This window comes from Lagenorhynchus albirostris, chromosome 1 (assembly GCF_949774975.1).
Source record: "Lagenorhynchus albirostris chromosome 1, mLagAlb1.1, whole genome shotgun sequence".
Classification (NCBI taxonomy): domain Eukaryota; kingdom Metazoa; phylum Chordata; class Mammalia; order Artiodactyla; family Delphinidae; genus Lagenorhynchus; species Lagenorhynchus albirostris.
Window position 1 is genome coordinate 87,607,014 of NC_083095.1, and position 26,842 is coordinate 87,633,855.

At 36.0% G+C, this 26,842-nt stretch overlaps 1 protein-coding gene across 2 annotated transcripts in view; it reads left to right on the forward strand.

Moving 5' to 3' along the window:
• GOLM2 (golgi membrane protein 2) overlaps positions 1-26,445 on the forward strand; it is a 113,946-nt gene extending 87,501 nt beyond the window's left edge. The window contains exons 9-10 of one of the 2 annotated variants that reach the window (XM_060168951.1): positions 17,476-17,643; positions 24,325-26,445. In XM_060168951.1, coding sequence (XP_060024934.1) covers positions 17,476-17,643; positions 24,325-24,395 — 239 coding nt within the window. In that variant the 3' untranslated portion in view covers positions 24,396-26,445. The remainder of the gene's footprint in view (positions 1-17,475; positions 17,644-24,324) is intronic. The other variant, XM_060168954.1, reaches the window with a different exon arrangement.
• Positions 26,446-26,842: the final 397 nt, after the last annotated feature.

Consider the following 26,842-nt stretch of genomic DNA (forward strand, 5'->3'; position numbering starts at 1 on the left):
CAGCATCCACATCACCTGTGATTGTTAAGATTTCAGACCCTACCCTAGACCTTATTTATATTAACATTAAAGTTTGAGACTCAACTATTATGTGATTTCTTCATTTTACAGATAAGAAAATTTAGATCCAGAGTGTTTAATTTACTTGAGGCAAATAGTGGAACAACCAGGACTATTATCTAGGTCCCTTATCTTCAGGTTCACTGTTTTTTCACTGTATCCCACTACCTCCTCTATACTTTTAAAGTTTTGGAAAAATTCTTTAATAGTTCCTTTTCTTGTTCTATTTCTGGCAAACTCCTAATTGTACTTTAAAGCTGTGCTCTGCTGGCATCTATTTGATAAAGCCCTTCTCATATCCCTACTGTCTTGACCAAATCAATCATTCCCTTCTCACTGTATAGTTGACCCTTGAACAACATGGATTTGAACTGCATGGGTCCACTTATATGTGGATTTTTTCACTAGTAAATACTACAGTACTACACAGTCTGCAGTTGATTGAATCTGAGGATGTGGTTGCTGCATGTATGGAGGTGCAACTTTAAATTATATGTAGATCTTTGACTGTGCAGAGGGTCAGTACCCCTAACCCCCATGTTGTTCAAGGGTCAACTGTACTTCAATCCATTGAACATATTATCATTAGTGTATATACCACATCATTATGTAATTAACTGTTGAAGGGGAGGAAAAATTTTTCCATGACCTTTTTAGGATCCCTGGCTGGGTCTGAAAATTAAACTGAGAAAGATTAACAGGAAAAAAAAACCTACAAATTTATTTAATGTGACACAGGGCCCTTCATAAGGAAAAGGAGACCCAAATAAATGGTTAAACCTGAATTTTTATTTTTAAAAAAATTTAAACAGTAAGTATATATATGTGAAATAATTACTGTAGTAGTACAGAAAATTTAATCATTTTACATTATAAAAATGATTTATGCAGAAGTGGTTTAGTTTAGAGAAATTGGCATTATTATTACTGACATCATTTGGATATAACTGAGAAAAAATATAAGATGAATAAAAAGTTTTTGGAACATGATATCCAAGAAAGTTTTTTTTTGTTTTTTGTTTTTGTTTTTGTTTTTTGCGGTACGGGGGCCTCTCACTGTTGTGGCCTCTCCCGTTGCAGAGCACAGGCTCCGGACACGCAGGCTCAGCGGCCATGGCTCACGGGCCTAGCCACTCCACGGCATGTGGGATCTTCCCAGACTGGGGCACGAACCCATGTCCCCTGTGTTGGCAGGTGGACTCTCAACCACTGCGCCACCAGGAAGGCCCCCAAGAAAGTTTTTAATCTTCGTTTTGTTTTCAGTCAGTATCAAGGTGGCTCTCTCCAGGTCATTGTGCAATAAACTATTGGTACAAACCAAAACATGATTATGGAAATACTGTATGAGTTTACCCACGCTTTTACTGAGAATCTCCTCTCTTTTGTCTCCTCCCCTTAGTGAAATAATTTCAAATTCCCTAATTTCAACATATTCCATAATAATATGTCTAACTATAAAATTATGTTTACATAATATGTATATGTAAAATATATATACATACACACAACACTTAATACTCATGCAAATATTAGAGAAAAGTAAGAGATTCTTTAAGATACTTTTTTTTTTTTTTTTTTTTGCGGTACACGGGCCTCTCACTGCTGTGGCCTCTCCCGTTGCGGAACACAGGCTCCGGACGCACAGGCTCAGCGGCTGTGGCTCACGGGCCCAGCCGCTCCGTGATGTGGGATCTTCGTGGACCGGGGCACGAACCCGTGTCCCCTGCATCAGCAGGCGGACTCTCAACCACTGCGCCACCAGGAAATCCCTAAGATACATTTTTAAAGGCAGGAAAAAAGAGGCAGAGGGAGAGATATCCATTCAGTCTGAACAGAGAAAGAAGACAGATCACATATTTCATTGAATCTGAAAGTCATTAATTTTAAGTTCAACACTTTTTTTTTTTTTTGCCACGCCATACAGCCTGCAGGATCTTAGTTCCCTGACCAGGGATCAAACCCGTTTCCCCTGCAAAGGAAGTGTGGAGTCTTAACCACTGGACTGCCAGGGAAGTCCCAACACATTTTTTTTTTTTTTTTTACCACCAAGAAAGGAAAAAAGTTCCTGCCAATTACACTATGACACATCACTGATTTGAAGATGTATCCTGATGTTAGCAGTATTAAATGTGAAAAAGTCCGTCTTAGAATCAATGAAATGTATATGTAGTATTTTTTGTCTTTTTTCTATTTTGAGTGATATCTTCTTTCTTAAAAATCCATTTTCAAGATTAATATTTTAGATTAACATTAGGGTAAGTTTTACCTCCAAGTAACTGAAATGGTAAATGAGAATGTCAATATGCTGCAAAAGTTTCCTTTTTTCATGAATTATCTCTGAAGTCTAAAACGTGTTTAGTGAGTGACCCATTCATAAAGAAGAGGTTTCCTTTGCCAATAAACAAGTTATAGATTTGATACAAATGAGTGATCATTATTCATGTCTGGAACTTCATGGGCTCTGCCCTCCGAGTTAATAATTAACGCAGGGCTTCCCTGGTGGCGCAGTGGTTAAGAATCCGCCTGCCAATGCAGGGGACACAGGTTCGATCCCTGGTCCGGGAAGATCCCACATGCCAGAGAGCAACTAAGCCCGGGTGTCACAGCTACTGAGCCTGCGCTCTAGAGCCCACGAGCCACAACTACTGAAGCCCGCGTGCCTAGAGCCTGTGCTCCACAACGAGAGAAGCCACTGCAGTGAGAAGCCCGCGCACTGCAATGAAGAGTAGACCCCGCTCACCGCAACTAGAGAAAGCCCACATGCAGCAATGAAGACCCAGTGCAGCCAAAAATAAATAAATAAAATAAATAAATTTTAAAAAAATAAAATAAAAATAATTAACTCAGAATTGGGAACATATTTGCCTACTCTTTGTTTCCTCTAGATTAGTGTTCGAAGTGCAAATCTATATTATTAGGCTAATTTCCCCTTCCAATTTATTATTTTTTTAATTAATTTTTATTGGAGTGTAGTTGCTTTACAATGTCGTGTTAGTTTCTACCATACAGCAAAATGAATCAGCTATACGTATACATATATGTCCTCTTTTTTGGATTTCCTTCCCGTTTAGTTCACCACAGAGCACTGAGTAGAGTTCCCTGTGCTATACTGTAGGTTCTCATTAGTTATCTATTTTATACATAGTATCAATAGTGTATATAAGTCAATCCCAATCTCCCAATTCCTCCTACCTCTCCCTTCCCTCTTGGTATCCATACATTTGTTCTCTACGTCTGTGTCTATTTCTACTTTGCAAATAAGGTCTATACCATTTTTCTAGATTCCACATATATGCGTTAATGTACAATATTTGTTTTTCTCTTTTTGACTTCACTCTGTATGACAGTCTCTAGGTCCATCCACGTCTCTACAAATGACCCATTTTCGTTCCTTCTTATGGCTGAGTAATATTCCATTTCCCCCTCCAATTGAGAACCCTTCAACAAATTTGTTATTCAGTCTTCAAAAGAAATGTATTTATCTTGCCCAAATTAATGGGAGTCTTAGACAGCTGAATATTCCTTCCAAATCTTTTGGGGTTTTTTTATTAGCTGTTACATAATTAGATAGTGCAATCTGGTATCTCACTATGGTACAGGCAGATTTTAGGACCAACTATTCCTTTTCCAGTCAATGCTAAATACTTAGCATTGAATGTTTTTGTAATAGGCTTGATGAAGAGTGGAAAGATATGATAGGACAAAGGATATGAAGTAAGTGTAGTAAACTGAGAGAAATTTAGCAAGGCTCATTTGTTCAGATTCTTCTTGATGTTCTTCTGTCTTGGATATAAGGATATTCCTTTACTCCAGGTATAGGGAGGATACCACTCACATGAGGGTTTTATGACCTGCTTCAGGGGAAGGTCAGAAAGTCCTTTCTGCACATGCCATTTCTCAAATTCCTTCAGCTTGAAATATTTGATATTTCAAGGTGCTATGTTTTCAGGTTGCATGTCCTGAAACCTGTCATTCCCCTGTCTGAAAGTTCCAGATGAAGTTTCACAATCCAGAAACTGAGTTGTTAGCTTGCTCCATAACCCATTGAACTAGTCTCAGTCCTGAGTATTTCAAGGGAAACATAAGAAAAACAAAGGTTAATCGTTGGTACAAACTGTAAACTTGGTTTTTTAGTCCAGAAGACAGTCAATCAAGAAGATTTTCTAGATGTTGGACCTGAACCATCTTCAGATGCTTCATATTGCATTGGCAATATAACAGCTTTTCCTTGAATATCTGGTAATGTCATCAGGTGATCTGTTGAACTTTCTAAGTGGCCTAAATGGCAACAGGCACAAAGGTTGTCCATACATAAACTGTTGTGGTGATTTCTCTGAAGTTTATATCAAACTGTCCATCTTCAGCTTGCAAGGCTTTGGGAAAAGGACAGTTTTAAGTTTTAATGATTCAAAGTTAGAAGGGGTGAGAAAAATTGGAAACTTTAATTTGGAGAGTTGCAGCCAGATATTGAAGGAAACTAAAAGGATTCCGCATCTAGTCTAGTTTGCAGGTAGGTAACAAGGTCTTAAAGACAATAAATAGGACGAGTATTTAATAGCCACAAGGGTTTACTGTCATTTTCTATTGAAGCATCATTTTTCTCTCTATAGTCACCCCATTTCTATCAAAGATAATCAAAGACTATTTTTCAAAATAAGTCTAGTCTCATTAAACTTGGCCTGATTATTTATGTGAGTACAAGAATAGTGATGACCACATAGGTCTTTTGAGTTTTCTTTGCTGGAACTTTTCATAAGGATTCTCAGATTGGATTTTTAAAAGCCTCTGGAGGTGAGGAAGCCAAGCCAGAGACTCGCCTTCAGACTTCGCCTGCAGTACCTAGAGACAGTTCCTATCTTCTTGAGGTTCACAAGATATCCTGAAGTTCCTGGGCCTGCCAGGAAGTGACCTTCCTTATTCATCTGTAAGGCTGGGAACTTTGTATACCAGGTATAAGCTGGTTTTTCCGAGGGGGGATGGGGGCACTTTATAAGTATTGATACTTTAAACCCAGCCCTAGTTCCATGAAGCTGTCTGGTCATATCAGATTTTATGCATCATTCTCAAATATGACATTCTAGTCAGGGCCTTGGTAATATAGCCAAAGTTTCCAACTGTGTTCTATTACAAGGAGAGCAGATTCTTACTGAACTTAAAATAACTATATTGCCATGAAAACAAGATTTCTAAGAGCTCCTGAATTCTGGAGGGATTAGGTAGGGAGAAAAAGTAGTTGTTTTATCTTTATTCACAAAAGTATACTTTTGTGAATAAAGATAAATAACACCAAATTGCTGTGTTATAGATAGCTTAAGAGATATGAGCAAAGGGTTTCCTTAAATCTGGAAAACAAAAGATTAAAGGACCTCAATGTTGGGTAGTGTGTCCTGAATCCTATAACTGTTTGTATACATGTCTTCTCTGTTAGAGTGGTAACTCACAAGGGCAGGAACTGTGTCTTATTCTTTTTTATTTTCCCAGCCTTGCATGTACATAGTAAACATTTGTTAAACTTACTGCGTTACTTTTGGAATTTTATATTTCTGTAGTTAGTCACACAATCAAAATGATTACTTGGTCATAAATTATATAATACATGAGAAGTTCCCTACTTTTAATTTCTTTATTCTAAAATTCTTAGTCCTGAATCTTTTATAGTCTTTCTTTTTTTAAATTGTAGTTTACGGATTGTTTAAATTTTTTTTTATTCTCCAAAAACCCAACTACTAATTTTGCCACTTTTTAATTTTCAATCTGCCTTTTATTTTATTCTTTGCTATTTGTGACTTGTCACTTTATTCCCCTTTTAAGTTTTTGGACAGATACTTAATTCTTCACACTTAATTCTTTCTTACTAATATATTAACTTATAAACAAACTTTTATCAAACGCCTGTTAGGCAAAACACTATGCATTTGTAACCACAATTTTTCCTCTGTTGTTTTGTTGTGTGTATTAAGTTTTTATATACTAAATTTCCATTTCTATTGTCTTTTAAAAATATTTTGCCATTTTATTCTGACTTTATTCTTCATGAATAAGCATTAAGGGCATTTTTCTTCTCCATAGTTTTAATTGTTTTTGTTTGTTTGGCCATGCTGTGTGGCTTGCAGAATCTTAGTGCCCCGACCAGGGATTGAACCTGGGCCCTCAGCAGTGAAAGCATGTAGTCCTAACCACTGGACTGCCAGGGAGTTCCCTCTATAGTTTTAATTGTTAACTTCACTTTTCCATCTGTATTCAAAATAGGTAAAAGAGAATGTTTAGAATAGCAGATGAGGGATAAGTGTATTTGTTCATTAGGGAGATTAAGGCTTATAGGAATGGCCAGGCTTTAGTGGAATTTGAAGAAAGTGATCTTGTTAGGCTAGATCTATATGTTCTGTTTCCAAAACTTTGTTAAATAGCAAAAATAATTCTTTGCAGAGATTGAAAACTGATGAGACTTCACCACATCCAGCTAGCATATTAGTTTTGTTCAGTCCACACAGTGATTTTTAAAAATCTGAAATAGTTGCCAGTATTTAAAAGTCAAGAGATTTCATGTAAAATTCCCAGTCTCTAATTCTCTTAAACCAGATTGTTTGACATAATCACTGGAACTGGTTATGACTATTCTGTTTAGAATGAAACTTGCCTTGTCCCATTTCTCATAATCCCACTTTGACATAATACATCCAGTTATCTTGCTTGTCTGATACTTGGAGGCGTTTGAGTTTGTGACCCCTTTCTATAACATGAGAATATAGAATAGAAACCTTGTAGTTGATCCAGGGCAGGGGCTTAGCTGTATGTTAGAAACCTTGTAGTTAACCTCATGGCAGTATAGAAAGGTACATGAGGTTAGACTGGGCTTGAGAGGGAAGTATTACCTGAAAGTTAGCGAGCAATGGGTATTAGACTGAGAAGTAATATTGAAAAATGGTAAATGAGGAGATGGTAGTCTCGAGAAAAAAGGTACTGCGTTAAAAATGCCAGAGACAGAACACTGTTATCATAATGAGGCCTTATTGATAAATGAAAGGTACGAAGTAGGAGTAGGAAGAAAGTGTCTGAGTATGTGAAGAAATCTCTTTTTCTGTCCTGACTCCTTTTGCATCATGGAGACAGTTATAATCTCAGTCCATATCGTCATCTAATTTTACTTCATCTAGAAACCAAAGGTATATATAGAGATCAATAAGTACAAATAATAGAAGTGTAAATAGGTAATGAATATAAAAGTATTTGATCCTGTAGATACTAAATGATATGCTATTAGAACAAGTTGAAAATTTTGTTGAAACTGACTACTGGACATAGGGGGAAAAATCTTAGATTTTATACAATAACCACAACAATTTTTTTTGACAGTTTTAAATTTAGCATATTTTATAACTTAATATATCACACTTATATTGATACATTTTTAATAAATTTAATTTTGTCTTGCCACATCATACAAAAATGGCTAGGTAATTTGTTGGCATGTTTTGCCATTATTTAGAAAATATATTTGTGTTGGTTTAATTTAAAATGTAGAATGTAGTCTATATGGTGATACAAAATATAGTTTAGGGGATACTTCAGAGTATCCTGGAGGCACACTTCAAAGAAATAGTCAGACATCCTCCAAAGTAGTTGAAATGGAGAATTCATGGAAGACCCACCTGTTTGCCAATTAGGAGGGCTGTACTCTATATATTTAGATGCCTTGAATTGAGAAAACAGTTCATTTCAAATGTCAGCCCTGTACTGAAAGTCACAAGGACTTTCAAAACAGTAGGTGGTGATTGTTGATCAATATGGGCTTTTCTGTATGCCTGCTCCAGGGTGAGTAGCAGCAGAAATTCATTTATTTAACTGTGGTTAATGATTCCCCTGAACAACTTGGTGAGACAAGGTAGTGTATCAGAGAGTACATCATTTTATGTATGGATTTTTTTTAAAGTATTTTTCAACCTCTGATCTAGATGGCTTAGTGGGTTTATCACCTTTGAGATATCCACTCTGCTCACACAGATAACAATAGATAAAATGTAAAAAGAGAGAACTAAAAGGATATTGATAATCTCAAAAACATGTTAAAAATTACTGTGGTCAAGAAATGAAACAGGGGCTTCCCTGGTGGCACAGTGGTTGGGAGTCCGCCTGCCCATGCAGGGGACACGGGTTCGTGCCCCGGTCCCGGAAGATCCCACATGCCGCAGAGCGGCTAGGCCCGTGAGCCATGGCCGCTGGGCCTGCACGTCCGGAGCCTGTGCTCCGCAACGGGAGAGGCCACAACAGTGAGAGGCCTGCATACCACAAAAAAAAAAAAAAGAAAGAAATGAAACAAAAATACACGATGATGAAAGGAAATGAATGATTAGACCTATTAGATTCCAGGTCTGGAAATGAGGCTTCAAGGAATTTGACTCTTAAGAGCAAAAGAATATAATGGGAGCCAGGCTTATTGCTTAATGCCAGAATCTAAATAAGGCCCCATCTTCCTTGGCAGAGGAAGCAGAAAATAAATGTTGCTGACTGCCATCAAGAACTACAGTGTTTAGCAACCTGAAGGCTTATGGAGCCAGAAACCTGCAGATGCAGCCTTATGACCATACTGCATGGTCATACCACATCACTATTAGTTCTGTAATGAATCTGTGCTATCCCAAGTAGCATCATGGTATAGAAACTCTGAAATGTGATTTAAAAATCTTATCCTAGTCTGGGGAACTGGGACATCTCTAAAATGAATACATAATAAAATAAAATAATTTTATTTTAAATAAAATACAATAAAATGAATAGGTGAACACAGAGAGGGTAGAAGAGAAAAAACACAAATACCCCGCCCCCCCATACACACATCCACACTGAAAATTAATCAGCAAACCAAAACCCCCAAATATATGAAAAATGTTAATGCTAAGAGAGCCAACATACCAACAATTGAAACATGAAAATTATTTTTGTGTTTAAGGGTCCTCAAAGAGAGATGATGAAATAACTTATTCAAAAAAAGAAGAGATTAAGAAACAGGCAGAAATAAAACAAAAACAGCTAGCTATAAAAATCAGTTATACATTTTAGAAATGAAAAGTATAATCATTGAAATAAAAAATCAACTTATGAGATAGACCATGAACATAGTTGACTGACTGATTAGGAATCTTGTACTGAGATATTCAACAAGAACGTAGCACAGAGTAGCAAAGACATAGATATAGAGATAAGTATATATCATATGTATATGTGACAGAGATGTTAAGAGAGACAGAATATATATGTGTGTCTAATAGGAGTTTTGGGTAGAGAATAGAGTAAATGGTAGATAGTCAATATTAGAAAACTTTAAAGTGCTCAGAGTTTTCTGAGGTTGAAGAAAGACATGAATTGTTAGATATGCCTGGGATAAATGAAGAAAGTCTTTGCTTTTAGGCATTGTGGGAAAACCTCAGAGTATCCAAAAATAAAGGGAAAAATCTTAAATGATACCAAAAAATATAGATTATTTCCAGGGAGTGACAATTATATTGACAGCAGATTTTTCATCAGCAAATTAAATGCCAGACAATAAGAGAATAATATCTTCATCCTGATGAGTAGAAAATAACTATCAACATAGACTATTATACCAGCTAATTAGGACAGCAAGGACAAAATGAAGATGTACTCAGTGGGTAGAGGAGGAATAGGAGATAATATTGAAAGAAAGGAAGAAGAAAATTCAAAGAAAGGCATCCAAACAGTAAAATCAAAGAACTAAGATCAGATACTACAAAAACCACGATAAATATAAACAGATTAAAGTTACCTGTTATAAGAGATGATAAAAAGATATGCAAATCAAATCCAGCTATATATAGTGTTTACAACTAAATCTTAAACACAAACATGTAGAAAACATGAAAATAAAAGGACTATAAAAGAGGCTTCTCACTTCTGGGTATATACCCCAAAGAATTGAAAACAGGGACTTGAACAGGTATTTGTACATTCATATTCATAACAGCATTATTCACAATAGCCAAAAGGTGGAAGCAACCCAAGTATTCAACAAATGAATGTATAAACAAAATGTGGCATATATGTACAATGGAATATTATTCAGCTTTAAAAAGGAACGAAATTCTGACACATGCTACAACATAGATGAACCTTCAAAACGTTATGATAGGGCTTCCCTGGTGGCGCAGTGGTTGGGAGTCCGCCTGCTGGTGCAGGGGACGCGGGTTCGTGCCCCGGTCCGGGAGGGTCCCGCGTGCCACGGAGCGGCTGGGCCCGTGGGCCATGGCCGCTGAGCCTGCGCGTCCGGAGCCTGTGCTCCGCAACGGGAGAGGCCGCGGGGCGGGGGGGGCGCCACGGGGGGGCCGCGTACCGAAAAAAAAAAAAAAACACGTTATGATAAGTGAAATAAGCCAGTCACAAAAGGCAAATACTGTTGTGATTCCACTTATATGAGGTACCTAGAGTAGTTAAATTTCATAGAAACAGAATGGTGGTTGCTGGGGGCTGGGTGGGGAAGGGGGTATTGTTTAATGCATACAGAGTGTCAGTTTGGGAAGATGAAAAAAGTTCTGAACATAGATGGTGGTGATGGTTGCACAACACTGTCAATGTATTTAATGCCACTGAACTATACACTTAAAAATGGTTAAGGGGGCTTCCCTGGTGGCGCAGTGGTTGAGAATCCGCCTGCCAATGCAGGGGACACGGGTTCGAGCCCTGGTCTGGGAAGATCCCACATGCCGCGGAGCAACTAAGCCCGTGAGCCACAATTACTGAGCCTGCACGTCTGGAGCCTATGCTCCGCAACAAGAGAGGCCGCGACAGTGAGAGGCCCGCGCACCGCGATGAAGAGTGGCCCCCGCTTGCCGCAACTAGAGAAAGCCCTCGCACAGAAACGAAGACCCAACACAGCCATAAATAAATAAATAAAGTAAGAGTCAGAGCACTGGAAGACAACTGATACTTAAAAAAAAAAAAAAAAAATTTCCTCTGAAATCCAGAAGACGACTAGGATAACCATTATCATCACTTTTATTCAGCTTTTCACTGTAGGTCCTAGTCAATGAAATAAAGTACAAGAAAAGAAAATAAACAGTATAGAGATTAGAAAGGAAGAAATAAAACTGACAAAACTGATATTAAGATGATTTTTATGTAGAAAATTCAAAACCAGTTTACAAACTATTAAATAAATATATTTAGCAAAGTTATTAGATATAGGATTAATATAAAAATTAATTGCATTTCTACATGTCAGCAGTAAACATATAAAATGAAATTTTTAAAAAGAAACTTTTTTAGCTTTTTGCAGGTAACTATTTTTATTTGACGTATAGTTGATTTACAATGTTGTGTTACTTTCAGGTATACAGCAAAGTGATTCAGCTATACATATATGTGTCTTGCTAAGAATAGCCAAGACAATCTATAAGGAGAAAAAAACTTATTGATGTCCACTACCAGATATCAAGACTTACTATAAAAACTGTTATTGATAAAGTAATTCAGACAGTGTGGTATTTGCACAAGAATGGACAAATGGACCAATGGAGCAGAACAAAGAATACGGGAACTGAGTACATATATATGGTCACTTGATTTATGACAGAGTTGATACTGCAATGCAATGGGGGGAAGGATAGTCTTCTCAATAAATAGTACTAGGTCAGTTGGATAGCCAAATGGAAAAATAATAACCTTGGCTCCCCTATCTCACACAATACACAGAATTAAATTCAAGATAGATTGCAGATTTAAAATTTTAAGCTAATAAAACTTCTGGAGGAAAACAGGAGAATATATTCATGATGTGGAGTAGGCAAAGATTTCTAAAACCAGATAAGCCCCCCAAAAAGCTAACCATAAATGAAAAAGATGATAAATTGGGCTTTATTAAAATTAAGAACTTTTGTTAATCCAAAGATCGGGGCTTCCCTGGTGGCGCAGTGGTTGAGAGTCCGCCTGCTGATGCAAGGGACACGGGTTCGTGCCCCGGTCCGGGAAGATCCCACATGCCATGGAGCGGCTGGGCCCGTGAACCATGGCCGCTGAGCCTGCGCGTCCAGAGCCTGTGCTCCACAACGGGAGAGGCCACAACAGTGAGAGGCCTGCGTACCGCAAAAAAAAAACACAAAAAAACAAACAAAAAAATCGATCATAAGTGTGAGAAGATGTACATACCATGCAATTTAGCACCTAATATGTTACCTACAAACGTTCTTATATATAAGGAGGCATGTACAAGAATATTTATTGTTTATTACATTGAAAATTGAAAACAAATAATCATCAGTATGATAATATCAAGGTGTATGTACCAGACATACAGTGGAATCACATAGGAGTTAAAATAAATGAATAAAGCTACATTTATCAACGTTGGTAAATCTCAAAAGCATAATGTGGAGGGAATAAAGCAAGTTGCAGAACAGATATATTAAGATGCTGTGTTGGGAGTCCCCCAAGACCACCCTGAGGCTTGATGATTCAATAGAAGAGTTCACAGGACCCAGAGGAGTTATAATACTCACAGTTACAGTTTAGTACAGCAGAAGGACAGAGATCAAAATTGGTAAATGGAAAAGTTCATGGAGCAAGGTCTAGGAAAAAGCAGATGTAAGCTTCCAGGTGTCTCCTTCCAGTCTCCAGCAAAGAAGTGTGACAAAACACATGTGAAGTGTTGCCAACCAGGGAAGCTCATGTGATCCTTGGTGTCCAGGGTTTTTATTGGGGGTCATTCATGTAGTATCCTCATGTAGTCATGTAGTGCCCACGTGACTGAGGTCAGCTATTCAGACTCTAGACCTGCCTGCCTCCACCTAGCAAAAACAAATATTCACCATGAATCACTTCATTAGGATAAATTTGTCCAATCAAACTGGTAAGCATGGCTCAAGGGCTCAGAAGTTATATCCCACAATCAAGCCAAGGACCAGTCCTGAAGACAAGCCTTTCTTTGCAGTGTACAATGACCTTGTGAAGTAGATATAGGAAGCCTTTTAAAATCTCTGACTTTAAAGGTCTTCCATAATTATTCCCAATTCAAACTTCATCTTTCAGACTTCATCTTTCTGCTTCCTAATATAAATCCAGTCAAATTAATCTCTTTACTGTCTCCTGAATACTCCATCTTCGTTCTTATTTGAATGCTCCTTTCCTTCTCTCTGTCATGGTCCAATATATTTGCCTCTTTTTTGTGAGGCAAACATGATAACCACTACACTATAGAAACCTGATTGCCTCTTTTTTGAAACCTTCCTTTCTAGCTCTAACCCACACTGATTTCTCCCTTGTATAATTTTTTGCAAATATGATGCCTAATATATAATTTAGCAGTCTGTTATATTGATCAGCATCATGCATTTTATTTATACAGCCATATTCATTCACTGTCTACTGTGAAGTTTGATATCCCCAACTTGACTGGCAATTTTATGTAGTTGGCTCTGTTTTATTGTCTCTTGTTGTCTATTGTACTGTATGAATTACTATTGTGGTCATCCATTCTTGTTAGTGATTTTCTTATTATCTCTGTAGGTCACTGTAATTGTAGTATGGAAATTTTATGACTGAATTCAGGTTAGTCAGAACACCAAACTCCTTTTAAAAAAAGAGAAGAAACTTTGTAAATTGTTCTGTTGGAATATTATAATAGGTACAGGTCGACCATTTCTTTGATTAATATACCATGTCCTTATAATATTAGTTAAATTAACTATATTTTGCAATAACTTTTTTAGACTAATTTTTTGGTCTTCTATATTTCATAATTCTCATAAAAAATGAAAATATTTTCTTGGAGGAAATAGTGTACCTTGAGAAACTCACTAGTAAGTACCATATCAAAATGTTTATATATTTAAAACAGCAATTTCACATTGCATAAAGATGATTTAACTGCTCCAGGTATTTTGTCCATAATATTGCATATTAAAAAAAGAAAATATAGATTTCTATAAATCTCCCTTTTTTCTTTCTTACATTGGCATCATTTATGTTATCATTAGAGAAACAGATAATAATAAAAGACACCAAAATGTTTTGTTTTGTATAACTATCATTAGGAGACAGGGTCTTTCTCACAAATAGCTTACCTGTTCTTCTCTTGTTACTCTTTTTCCTTCTTAACTCTTGTATATTCATTTCTTTTCTCTAACTCTTTTATCAACTTTTCCATTTATTTATTGTACATACCCAACTCTATTCTAGAATAGATTTAAGATGACTTTATGCTCTTTTTCATTATCCCCATTTACTTCAGTCCCCCCTTTTTTTTACTGCCCCCCCCGCCAAAAAAAGCCTATGTGAGTATGATTTGTTTTTTAACTATTTTCCTGATAGACTATTTTTTTTATTGTGGTATAGCTGATTTACAATATTACATTATTTTCAGGTGTACAACATGGTGATTCAAAATTTTTATAGATTATGCTCCATTTAACATTATTATAAAATGTTGGCTCTATTCCCAGTGTTGGACAATATATCCTTATAGCTTAATTATTCTATATATAGTACTTTGTACTTCTTAATCCCCTACCCCTATCTTACACCTCCCCCCTTTTCTCTCCCCACTGGTAACCACTAGTTTGTTCTTTTTTTTTTTTAATTTATTTATTTATTTTTGGCTGCATTGGGTCTTCGTTGTTGCTAGTTTGTTCTTTGTATCTGCAAGTCTGTTTCTGTTTTGTTATATTCATTAGTTTTATTTTTTAGATTCCACGTATAAGTGATAACATACAGTATATATCTTTCTCTGTCTGACTTATTTCACTAAGCATAATACCCTCCCTGTTCATCCATGTTGTTGCAAATGGCAAAATTTTCATTCTTTTTTATGGTTAAGTAGTATTCCATTGTATATATATATACCACATCTTCTTTATCCATTCATCTATTGATGGACACTTAGATTGCTTCCGTATCTTAGCTATTGTAAATAATACTGCTATGAACATTGGGGGGGTACATGTATCTTTTTGAATTAGTGTTTGCATTTTCTTCAGATATATACCCAAGACTGAAATTGCTGGATTATATGGTAGGTTTTTTTTTGTTTTTTTTTTTAGGACACACAGTGCCAAATGTGGGATCTTAGTTCCCCGACCAGGGATCAAACCTGTGCCCCCTGCATTGGGAGTGCAGAATCTTAACCACTGGACTGCCAGGGAAGTCCCTATTTTTAGGGGGGGGGTTTGTTTTGTTTTATTTTTTTAATTTATTTTAGGCTGCCTTGGGTCTTCGTTGCTGCACGTGGGCTCTCTCTAGTTGCGGTGAGCGGGGGCTACTCTTCATTGTGGTGCGCAGGCTTCTCATTCTGGTGGCTTCTCTTGTTGCAGAGCACAGGCTCTAGGTGCACGGGCATCAGTAGTTGTGGCATGCAGGCTCAGTAGTTGCGGCTCGTGGTCTCTAGAGCGCAGGCTCAGTGGCGCACAGGCTTAGTTGCTCCACGGCATGTGAGATCTTCCAGGACCAGGGCTTGAACCCGTGTCCCCTGCATTGGCAGGCAGATTCTTAACCACTGTGCCACCAGGGAAGCCCTATTTTTAGTTTTTAGGTTTTTAATTAATTAATTAATTAATTTTATTTACTTTTGGCTGTGTTGGGTCTTGGCTGTGCACAGGCTTTCTCTAGTTGTGGTGAGCGGGGGCTCCTCTTCATTGTGGTGCACAGGCTTCTCATTGTGGCTTCTCTTGTTGTGGAGCACGGGCTCTAGGCATGCGGGCTTCAGTAGTTGCAGCATGCTGGCTCAGTAGTTGTGGCTCGCGGGCTCTAGAGTGCAGGCTCAGTAGTTGTGGCGCACGGGCTTAGTTGCTCCACAGCATGTGGGATCTTCCCGGACCAGGGCTCAAACCCGTGTCCCCTGCATTGGCACGTGGATTCTTAACCACTGTGCCACCAGGGAAGCCCTATTTTTTAGTTTTTTAAGGAACTTCCATGCTGTTTCCCACAGTGGCTGCACCAATTTACTTTTTCCCACCAACAGGGCACAACAATTCCCTTTTCTCCACACCCTTTCCAGCATTTATTATTTATAGACTTTTTGATGACAGCCTTTCTGATTGGTGTGAGGTAATACCTCATTGTGGTTTTGATTTGCATTTCTCTAGTAATTAGCGTTGTTGAGCATCTTTTCATGTGCCTGTTGGCCATCTGTATGTCTTCTTTGGAAAAATGTTTATTCAGCCCATTTTTTAATCAGGTTGTTTGTGTTTTTGATATTGAGTTGTATAAGCTGTTTATGTATTTTGATATTTCCTGAATGACTCTTTACACAGCAATTAGAAATATATTGGCCTGATGATGTGGTGAGCCATCTGTAGAATTGACCAATACCTCCATAATTCTTTCTCTTTGTACTTAACTTTTCTTTCCAAGCAGAGGAAGTTTGTCTCATTGCAATGTGGATTTTAAAATATAATTTGAAAATTTTTAAACCTATCATAGAAAGTGTTTATAATTTCTAAAAAAGTCTTAAATTCTTACATCATCAGTAAGTTAATGTTATTCATATTATAGGGATTTACTAAAATTTACTTTTTTGCCACTTCAGTGTCAAAGTAGAGTTTAACTTGTGTTGTGAGTCACACCTTAGTTTGCCTAGCATTTTTATTTTCAATGTCCATTTGTCGAATATTGTTGAATAGCTTTCTACAGTAGGTGTTATGTCTGTTGCTCTTCTTGATTTCTAATTGCCATGAATATAATATAACAGCCTCATGTCAGTCAACTTTCTTAAGCTTCCTCTGTCATTGACTTTTAGAAATATTGTTCAGGAAATGAGAAAGAATAAATCAGAATTACTTGGGATGTTTTTCAAAACACATACCACTAGGGATTCTAATAGTTTACTCTCTTTGCCATCCCTCCTTGGAAATCCATGACTATAGTGAATCACTGTTAGTGAAGAAACTTAAAATAGCCCTCCAGTATGTTAGTTTGTCTTATTTTCCAAAAAGAAACTAGCTTACACGGTACTCATTTATTCTGATAAGAAAAGTTATCAAAATTATTCGTGGAAAGTGATGTTTCACAAAGCAGTAAATGACTACAGATTTCAAATATGTATTGTATCTAGTAATAAAATTATTTATTCTTCTCCTAAAGTGTTAAATTAGACAAATACTTCTGTCAGAGAAGTTGTTGGTTATTAGGAAAACAATTCTGAAAATTGTGCCCTTTTCTTTAAGAAAACATTCAAACCTTAAGCAGCAAGTACTGGAATTAACACAAAAGAGAAATTCTTAAATAAAATTATTTTCGGTCTTCATTCTTATTTCCTTTTATCTTGGATAACCTTCAGAAAGTGTATCTTTTTTTTATAACCGGTATCCTGAAAATTGCCAGGTTTCACTTGTCTACTTTCTGGTCTACCTCCAGTATAGGTCCCTACTTTTCTTCTCTCTTCACTCTTGAATTAATCCTCTACCTACTTCACAGGCCGATTCTTTGATGAGAATGAATCCCCTGTTGATCCGCAGCATGGCTCTAAACTGGCGGATTATAATGGGGATGATGGTAACGTAGGTGAGTATGAGGCAGACAAGCAGGCTGAGCTGGCTTACAATGAGGAAGAAGATGGTGATGGTGGAGAGGAAGACGTCCAAGGTGAGCGTGGGCCTGGCCTCCATGCTGTGACCGTGAAACCCACCTCTAAGTTTTTTGGTTGAATTTGTGTAGAATTTTCCCCACTTAATAGCAGTACAGTCTTAATACAGAGAGGTTCTGTGAGGTTTTTCAATTTTATTTTGGAGAACAATTTTATGATAGTGGTATTTGTAGACCTTTAAATAAATCATTTTAATTTTTTTCATTTTTAGTTATTATGTGACATATATTAGTGTTTATAGTTACAATCTGAAACTCAGACTCTTCAGAAATTTTAGAATTAAATTGCTTAAAATGGCTCTAGACTTTACCTAAGGCAAATACTCCCAGAAAAAAATCTTTTCCAATTTCTCATCTGAAAGCATTTCATCATTCTAAGTACAGATATTAACCAGACAGCCACAAAGGGAATGGTCTCGTCCACACTGAAGACAGGATTATTTCACTAATGATTCAGCATAGGAAGGCTGTTTTTGAAATTTGTTCTGAGAGGCTTAAAATTTATACTAAACAATCAGTTTTTGAAGATTTGTCTGTTTTGTGTTTAATACACAGATTCAACATATTTTCCTTGTTAACTGTGTTCCTTCTGAACTTTTAACTTAGTGAAAGTTCAGAATCTACTTGTTTGCATGCACCCCTACCCACGCATGCATATCAGAGTATGTTGCTTTATTGCAAGTTCTTAGGCCTGTTTTCTGCCTGCTTATATCATTTAGTAGCATTTATGGAGCTTTTTCTCTTTTCTATAAAAATTGATTATGAACTTAATGTGTGAAGTATTCAATTTTATAATACATTGCATGAAATATTTTTCAATGTAACCTATCTTGATTTCTTCCTTAACTCTTTTTAAAGTAATTAAATGTTATTTAGGTTCCTGACAAGAATTGTTTCTGTAAAACTCAGAAGAAAATATAGTTGTCCTAGAATACTACATAGTTAATAGAAAAAGGAAAACTAGAGACTCTGACTTCCACCTAGGCATTATTTTGTTAGTACATTCTAGTTTGGGAAGAATGGTTATTGGATTAGAAAGAGATTAATAAATGCTAGGAGTTATATACGGATGTTAATGAGAAATTCTCAAACACTTTTTGGTATCAGTGAAAAAATTGTACTCATCCATTTTTCTACAGTCTCATCCATTTTTCATAAATCTTACCATTTCTTTCTCATTGCTTTTGTAATTTGTTTGGATTATATTTATTTGCAATTATTTATAACTTAGTTTTAAGGCTTTTTCATGCATGCATATCGTATCACCAGTTAGATTGTAAGCTCTTGGAGGGCAGGAATTTTCATTTATTTTGCCTTCTATTTTGTTTGTATCCTTTTCTGCCTTCATATTCAGCCCCCACCCCCACAGTAGTCCTTAGCGTACCTAGGGCCCTCAATAAATACTGTTAACTGATCATTTTATGCCTTTCTCATTGAGTTTTTATTCTTACAACTGTGACTAGGTTAATAACCCATTAACTTCTGGTCTTATAATCTTGCTTGGTTTACACTTTAAACATTCTCTGTTTTTCTTTCATAGAAGCTTCTATCATCTCATTGTATAATTTTGAGGTTTTTATTAGAACAATTAATTTCAGTGGTATTGAAAATTATTTCTTATATTTTGGCTATCTTAATGTTGATGACTTTTATCACAAAGTTCTCATTTGATATTTTTATGATTTTTATCCATAATAGATACATTTATCTTCAGTGCCTTCTCTCTCTCTTTCCTATGCTCTTCTCCCTCTCCCACCCCTAGTTCTCATTGCCACTTTCTACTTTAGGTCCTCGGTACCCTCATTCAACCCCTCCTTTTCCTTTCACAAGAGAATAAATCCACTGATTCTCAGGAATATAAGGAAATGACCTAAGATGATATTCTCAATGAAGTAGGGAGGGGATGGTTAAATTTGGGGGTTTCCTCATTTGCAAGTGAATCTTACTTGAGCTGGAGATTGCCATTTAACATTTTTTTTATCCCATTTTGAGGTTCACTAGATGATAGCAGCAGAAGGATAGTGCAGCTACTAAGGGACTCCTTTATCATAGGGAACAGAAAGATGTAAGAACATCTGCTCCAGCAAATACAGAGAGAGAAGTTTGGGTGAACTGACTAAAAAGGAATACTGGAGACTTGGATATTTAATACCAAATAATTTTAAACATGTTTTCAGAGATTCTTTAGGTATAGTATTAACTGTCTAAAAAGTGGAGAGTGAGAATTATGGTTCTTCCCTAGTTTATCAACAATATGTATTCCAAATGTTTATTATTAAGTTAGAGTATTTAAAAGCATTTCTTCATAGCTTCAGTGTAAAAATAATGGTTGGGTTCCTAGGTCAGTTTGCACTTTCAGCGAAAGCAGGCAGTAGAGTGGAAAAAACCATTAGCCTTGGAACTAGGAGACCAGCTGTGTATTGCTTTTCTAGTCACTTATACTCTCTGGGCCACCATTTCTTCATCTGTAATGTAAGGATGTTGAACTAGAATACGTAGATGATCCTTCTTAGTTCTAAAATTTTGTGGTCACATTCATAGTGGATTCACTGTAACACAAGTATTAGGGACAAATGTGTTTCATATTTCAGCATCTAAAATAACATCTTCCCCCAAACCCTAGAAAGAAAAGTGGAAACTTTATGCTCCCATTGAAACTCTGCAGCCAGAGATTTCAAAAATTGAAGCATGCACTTCAGAAGCACTTTAATGTTTCTACCAGCAGGGGCTCTGCTCTGCTCTCCCTGGTATTAGAAGCAGTTGTGTTTTTTTGTTTTGTTTTGTTTTTTCTCAAGCTGTTGGGTCCCTAGTATTAGACATTCCAGCTGCAGGACTGAGGTTCTAGCTTCAGCTAAAGACACTGATTTTGGTCTCCGAAATTCTGGATTATGAAATGGACGCTTTGACAGCATCTCTGCCAATAGGGAGCTAAAGAATTCCAGCTTTATTTCTGATGCCTGTTTGTGCATATTGATCATTTGGGTCAGTACTGCCTGCAGATTCACTTAATTCTGTAGAATTAAGTGAAGCCTGTTTTTCCTGTGTTTACAATCCTGGTTTATTTTGATTTTTAATTCCTGGTTTCCTGAAGCATCCTAAAAGAAATATTATTTTATTTACATTGGTGTAAACATTTTTTCCCTGACTTCTGCTAATGATCCAATGAAAAGGTTAACTAAAAGATTAACTCTGGAAACACTACACATCTGATAGATATATCTTTTAATTCATTCTTTATTATAAAAAGGATATGGATATTTACAAATTCCCTTTACTCTTATCTTTAATGCCATAGAAGTTCCAAGTTTGTTTAATAGAATATGAAATGCACATTACTAAGTATACCTATGGAAGGAAGTTTAGCATAGTGCCTAAGTGCCTGGATTCTGGAGCCAGACTGCCTAGATTTTAATCCTAGCTCCACCACTTACTAGCTCTGTGACCTTGTGAATTACCTATACCTCTATACCTTGAAATCCTTATCTGTAAACTAGGGATAAATATAGTTACCTAACTCAACAATTGTTATGTGGATTGTATGATTTAAATATTTATTCAGCACTTAGAACAGGATCTTTCACACTGTAAGCACTGTGTAAGTGTTGAATAAAACAATTTTTTAAAAAGTAAAAGCAAGTGTAGAGTTTTTTCCCTGGGTTGCCTGCTTTAGAGGACAATTGCACTTTGGCCTGTGGATTAATTTGTACTTTTTTTTTTTTTTTTTTTGCGGTACGCGAGCCTCTCACTGTTGTGGCCTCTCCCGTTGTGGAGCACAGGCTCCGGACGCGCAGGCTCAGCGGCCATGGCTCACGGGCCCAGCCGCTCCATGGCATGCGGGATCTTCCCAGACCGGGGCACGAATCCACGTCCCCTGCATCGGCAGGCGGACTCTCAACCACTGCGCCACCAGGGAAGCCCTAATTTGTACATTTTAATGGAGGCTCACTGCCTTATTTCCCCAAGGCATTCTTGCTTGGTAGAGCTTGCTTTATGGAGGTGGTCCTTTCTTGACTTAAGAGGGAATTTAGAAATTATTTGATAAATTATAAATATCTTTATATTTAATAGTCACTTTATGTTGATGAGTTATTTACAGATTTTGCTTCTTTGTAAAATGAAATAAAATATCAGTCCATATAATTGTATTTAGTGGCTGTTATTGTATATCAGATTTGGTTAGGTAATTTTGTCATAGATAAATGCAAAGAGGTTGTTGGTAGAAACATGAATTCTGGTTGGAATAGCTACACTGAAAGTAGACTCTAGTTAATGTAAATGGTAGCTCAATGTAAGAGAAAGGCAATCAGAAGTCCTATGAAATTATGAAAAAGCAATGTGAAGGCACCATATTAAAACTTTGCTAAAGAGCATAAGTTAATAAAACCAACAAACTCCTCCTTATAGAGGACTTCGGAAGTAAAGACTGCCTTCCTATGCATTAATTTACTTTGAAGTTGGAAAAATAGTTGTTACCCTAGTCTACCAAGAAGGTAATTAGAAGTCTAAAGAGATTTAGGAACTAGATCATGTTTGTTAAGTGCCTGAGCCAGGACTAGGGTTCTGTTTTTCTGTTCCTAGACCTTTGCTGTTATCTTGTTTTCTCTTTACAATTATTTATTTAAAAATCTCAAAAAGTAACATCATTTTTTCCTTTGAATAACTTTCCTGTAAATTTCTAGAAATTCTTCTTTATATAGTAGCTTTTCCCACTGCTCCATGGTGATTGTCTTCATTTAATTACTAAAGTCCTAAAAGATGTGTTTATAGCCATACAGTGAGGTCCCATAACATGGGTCCTAAGGAGAGCTTTCTGGAGAGGTGCCAGTGATTATTTTCCTTTTTAAAACCAAGATAATTTTTTAAAGTATGAAGAGTTCTTTGATAAGAGAATGATTAGTATATTTTCAAAATACAAATGTGATTATGGATGTAATTTCAGCCTTTGCACCTAACAGATTTGGGGTTATCATTGCTATTGAATTACAGTATTAAAAATATGAGATCAATTTGCTAGAATATGAAGAATGATTGCCTGCAATTCTAAAAGAGAATTTCTGTAAATTTAACAGGAAAGTTATTGAAAGGTGAGAGAAAGTTGGTTTGTTTGGCATTTCTAATAACTAAATGTAAAGAAGAAATAAGAACACGTCATTATGGAAAGTTTACACATAGTACTTACACTACATGGTACATACAAATACACGTACAGAGTACATACACCACATAGCATCTTTCTTGAACAAAATGTTACCATACAATATACTAGAGAAGCTGAGAGTGGAAAACCTATCAAAACTAAAAGAATAGATTGGAGATAGCTATAGTATACATATGAATTTAGAATCCAACCCCTCTTTAAAATATATACCCAGACAGTTATAATAGTAATACTTCAATATATCAAAAACTAAACTATTGGGTAATTGTAACTGTGAACCAGAAAGTAACAAAAGTTATTTTTAAAGCTGTGGAGGAGCCAAAAGATGTCATCAAAAACCATGTACGGGCTTCCCAGGTGGCTCAGTGGTTGAGAGTCCGCCTGCCGATGCAGGGGACACAGGTTCGTGCCCCGGTCCGGGAAGATCCCACATGCCGCGGAGCGGCTGGGCCCGTGAGCCATGGCCGCTGAGCCTGCGCGTCCGGAGCCTGTGCTTCGCAACGGGAGAGGCCACAACAGTGAGAGGCCCGCGTGCCGCAAAAAAAACAACAATGTACTAAAAAGGGAGCCTCTTAAGCTCTAATTAAAATACTAATTTTAATACTCTGAGCAGTCTTATTTCAAAACTTGAAGATAGAAATAACTATAAAATTAGAAAGGAAGAGAAGAATTGTTGTTGGTAGTTAAGCTGAGAGTAGTGAAGTGACAGGTGATAGCCGAGAAGGACCCAGAAAAACCTGTCAATAGCCAAATAAGTCGAACTCTGAAGCACTATATGGAGTCGTTTAGTATAGCTACTCAAAGTGACTTTGAGGATGTTAGTGTCTAACAATATTGTGTGATAGTTTTTTTCTTTTCAGTAAAGAAAAGGTTGTTTTTTAACATACTCCATTTAGGAAGTTGCTGGTAAGCTATTTGCAGAATAGCAAAGAAATTCATTTAAACGCTAAATTTGGGGATCATGAGTAACTTTTATTTTATTTTCTAATTTTTACTTGATGACTATGGATTAATTTTACCATTAGAAAAAATGTTTGGTTTTTAAAGGCATGAAAATGTATAAAGAATGATTTCTACCAAAGCTTTAATTTAAAGGACTAACTTTCATCTATATAGAAATAATATATTTACATAAAAGGATCAATTCTTCAGTGCTTGTGGAATCCTAAAGCTTTGCTAACTATCTAGCTCTACTTATTTCTTTCATCCTCTTTCTTTTCCCTTCTTCCTTTCTTCTTTCCTTTCTCTCTCTCCCCCCACCTTTTCTTCTTTTCTTCCTTCCCTTCTTTCTTTTTTCTCTATCATCAAAAGATTTGTTAAAATTAAGTGATTTTCCAAAACAGTTACAGACTTCACTCATTTGCCAAGCAACTAAGAAACAGAACAGCATTTACAGAGGTGTAAGATAACGAGTAGAAAACTACATTAAGGCTGAAGGAAAAAAATAAAAGAGATTATTTGATTGGATTTCTGTAAGTGATTTTAAAAATAATATTCTTGATACCTGATTATTTTCCTTACAGATGATGAAGAACAAGAACTGCAAATGGATCCTGCAGACTATGGAAAGCAACATTTCAATGATGCCCTTTAAGCCGTAAAGGAAAACTTCAGAAAACCTAAAGTGCTGTAAAATGGAATCATTTCTACTTTGTCGATTTTGACTTTTGTTGTAAAGATCAGTTGTATCAGTTGTAAAGATACATTGAGATAGATTTAAGGAAAATTTTAAATGAAGGAATGTACCCATGTACATATGTGAACTTTTCATATTGTATTATTAAAGCAGAGACTTTGGGGTTATGTTACAGTTGAGCCAAAAACAAAGTAAGCAAAACTGTAATCTTTGCATTTAAAGCAAACTAATGTATATTTTACATTTTATTGAGCCTAATTCTTTCCACAAATAGACAAACAGGAAAAATGATTGTACAGTTTATATGTTGCACATAGCATAACCACAAAGAGAACAATTATTCAACTGGAAAACTTTTAATACACTAATACATGCTTGTTAGCCCAACAGGTGTTCTGTTCTATCCACCCCTCATCTCATGCTGTTCAAGGAATCATACCTAGAATAGTTGCATGAAAGAGGGGAACCTGAAAGCCAAACACTGGGCAGCAATGTACAAAATCACTTCCCTACTCTCTTTATTTTACATGAGTAATTATGTGTTTCGGCAGATAAGCTTTCAGCTGAGGCCTGATGGAAGCTGAGATAACCTGCAAAGACATAACAATATTTATGAGTTTTGCCTTACTTAGTTCATGAAATTGTGAAATGCATGATCGATGATGTATTTTCAATTTTTATTTTTTCAGGTAATACCAGTACAGTTTAACCGTTACTGGCTAAAATTTTTGTATTTTCAGAGTTAAAGTTGGTGAAGATATTAATGATTTAAATGCCAGATTCTGAAAGAGCCTAAATCAACCTTGAAATGAATTTGCAATCAGTATTTCAAAGTGTCTCTGGTAGTTTTAGTGATCTTATTTGACTAGACTTTTTCAGAAGTATTAAATAAGCAATTTTAACAGATTTTTATTAATGCACAGATAAGTAGAAGTACAGTGAGATCTACAGCCATTTTATTAAAATAGCTTAAAAGTTTGTAATAAAGATGAAGAACCTTTGTATTTACTTAATATGTTAGTTAAGAACCCATAAACCTCATATTTGCTAGACTTACAAAATTATTTTAAATGCATTTGTCTTTTTTGACACTCTTCAGTAGAACGTGTAAGCTAGCTAATCCTTGTTTTCTGATTGAAAGAACTTCTAAATCTTATCCCCCTCCCCCCAAATAAAAGGTTTTGATCATGAGAAATTTAAGCTTGTTAACTCTGTGTTTCAGAAGGGCTACTGTTAATTGCACATGAACATGAGATGCTTCCCCCCCTGCCCCCGTACTCAGGTTCTAGTCAAAATTCAAACTTACAGAGATTAAAACAAAAAAAAAAACAAAAAAAAGGTTGTTCAATTATTGGAGGTGCAGAAATTCTTAGACTTCAGTTTTAAATTATTTAGCAACCCAGAAAAGATGCAGTGACTTACTAAAATTGTTTGTTCTACCATATCAAAGTTAGTAATTCATGGCTTTGCTGTAGAGTCAGGCCTATAATGAATAGGTATGATAGTTCACAGGGTTTTTTTAAGTGGAGTTAAAGGGAATTGATGTACACCTTTTGGAAGTTAGGGTGGGAAGATGAATCTAAAACAAATTCCTAGTAATACTTTATATTTAATACTGTAAAATCTTTACAAATGAAAACCATGAAATTTCCTGCCTTAGTTCCTTTGTCATAAAAACAATCACTTGGTTATATGGTAGCTATTACTTACACAGCAAAATTTCTTCAATTATCAGTCTAGACATTTTATAAACTGAGAAATCTTGGATCAATTGATAATATTTTTGACTGTATTAACATTTTAGTGCTATAAAATACTATGTGAATCTCTTAAAATTCTGACATTCTACAGTCTGTATTAGACATGCTGGTTTTATAACGTTTTACTTCTGCCTTAAGATTTACGTTTTTTAAATGTATTTTTGCCCTGAATTAAGTGTTAATTTGATGGAAACTCTGCTTTTAAAACCATCACTTACTGGGTTCTAATAAATTAAAAATTAAACTTGTTTTACTATTTTGCTGATTCTGATACATATACACACATCACACTCATGTGATGCAGTTAGATTTTAACACTAAAATTTGAGTAAATTTAGAACTCATTTTAAGCTAAGCTAAACTAGAATGGCAGAAATTTTTACACCAGCACTGTTTACTGTAATGCTAGTTTATTCAACAAATTCTGAGTGCTTCCTATGTGCCCAGCGTTGTTCTACTTAGTAAGAATACTGTAGTAAATAAGGTAGACCAGGTTTCTGTTCTCATGGAGCTTACATTCAAGTGGGAGCAGTCAGACAATATACAGGTAAATACTTGAATCAGATAATTTTAAATAGTGATAAGAGCTATTATAAATAAAACAAAGTTCCAAGGTTCCAAGGTCTATAAAGTTCCAAATAATCA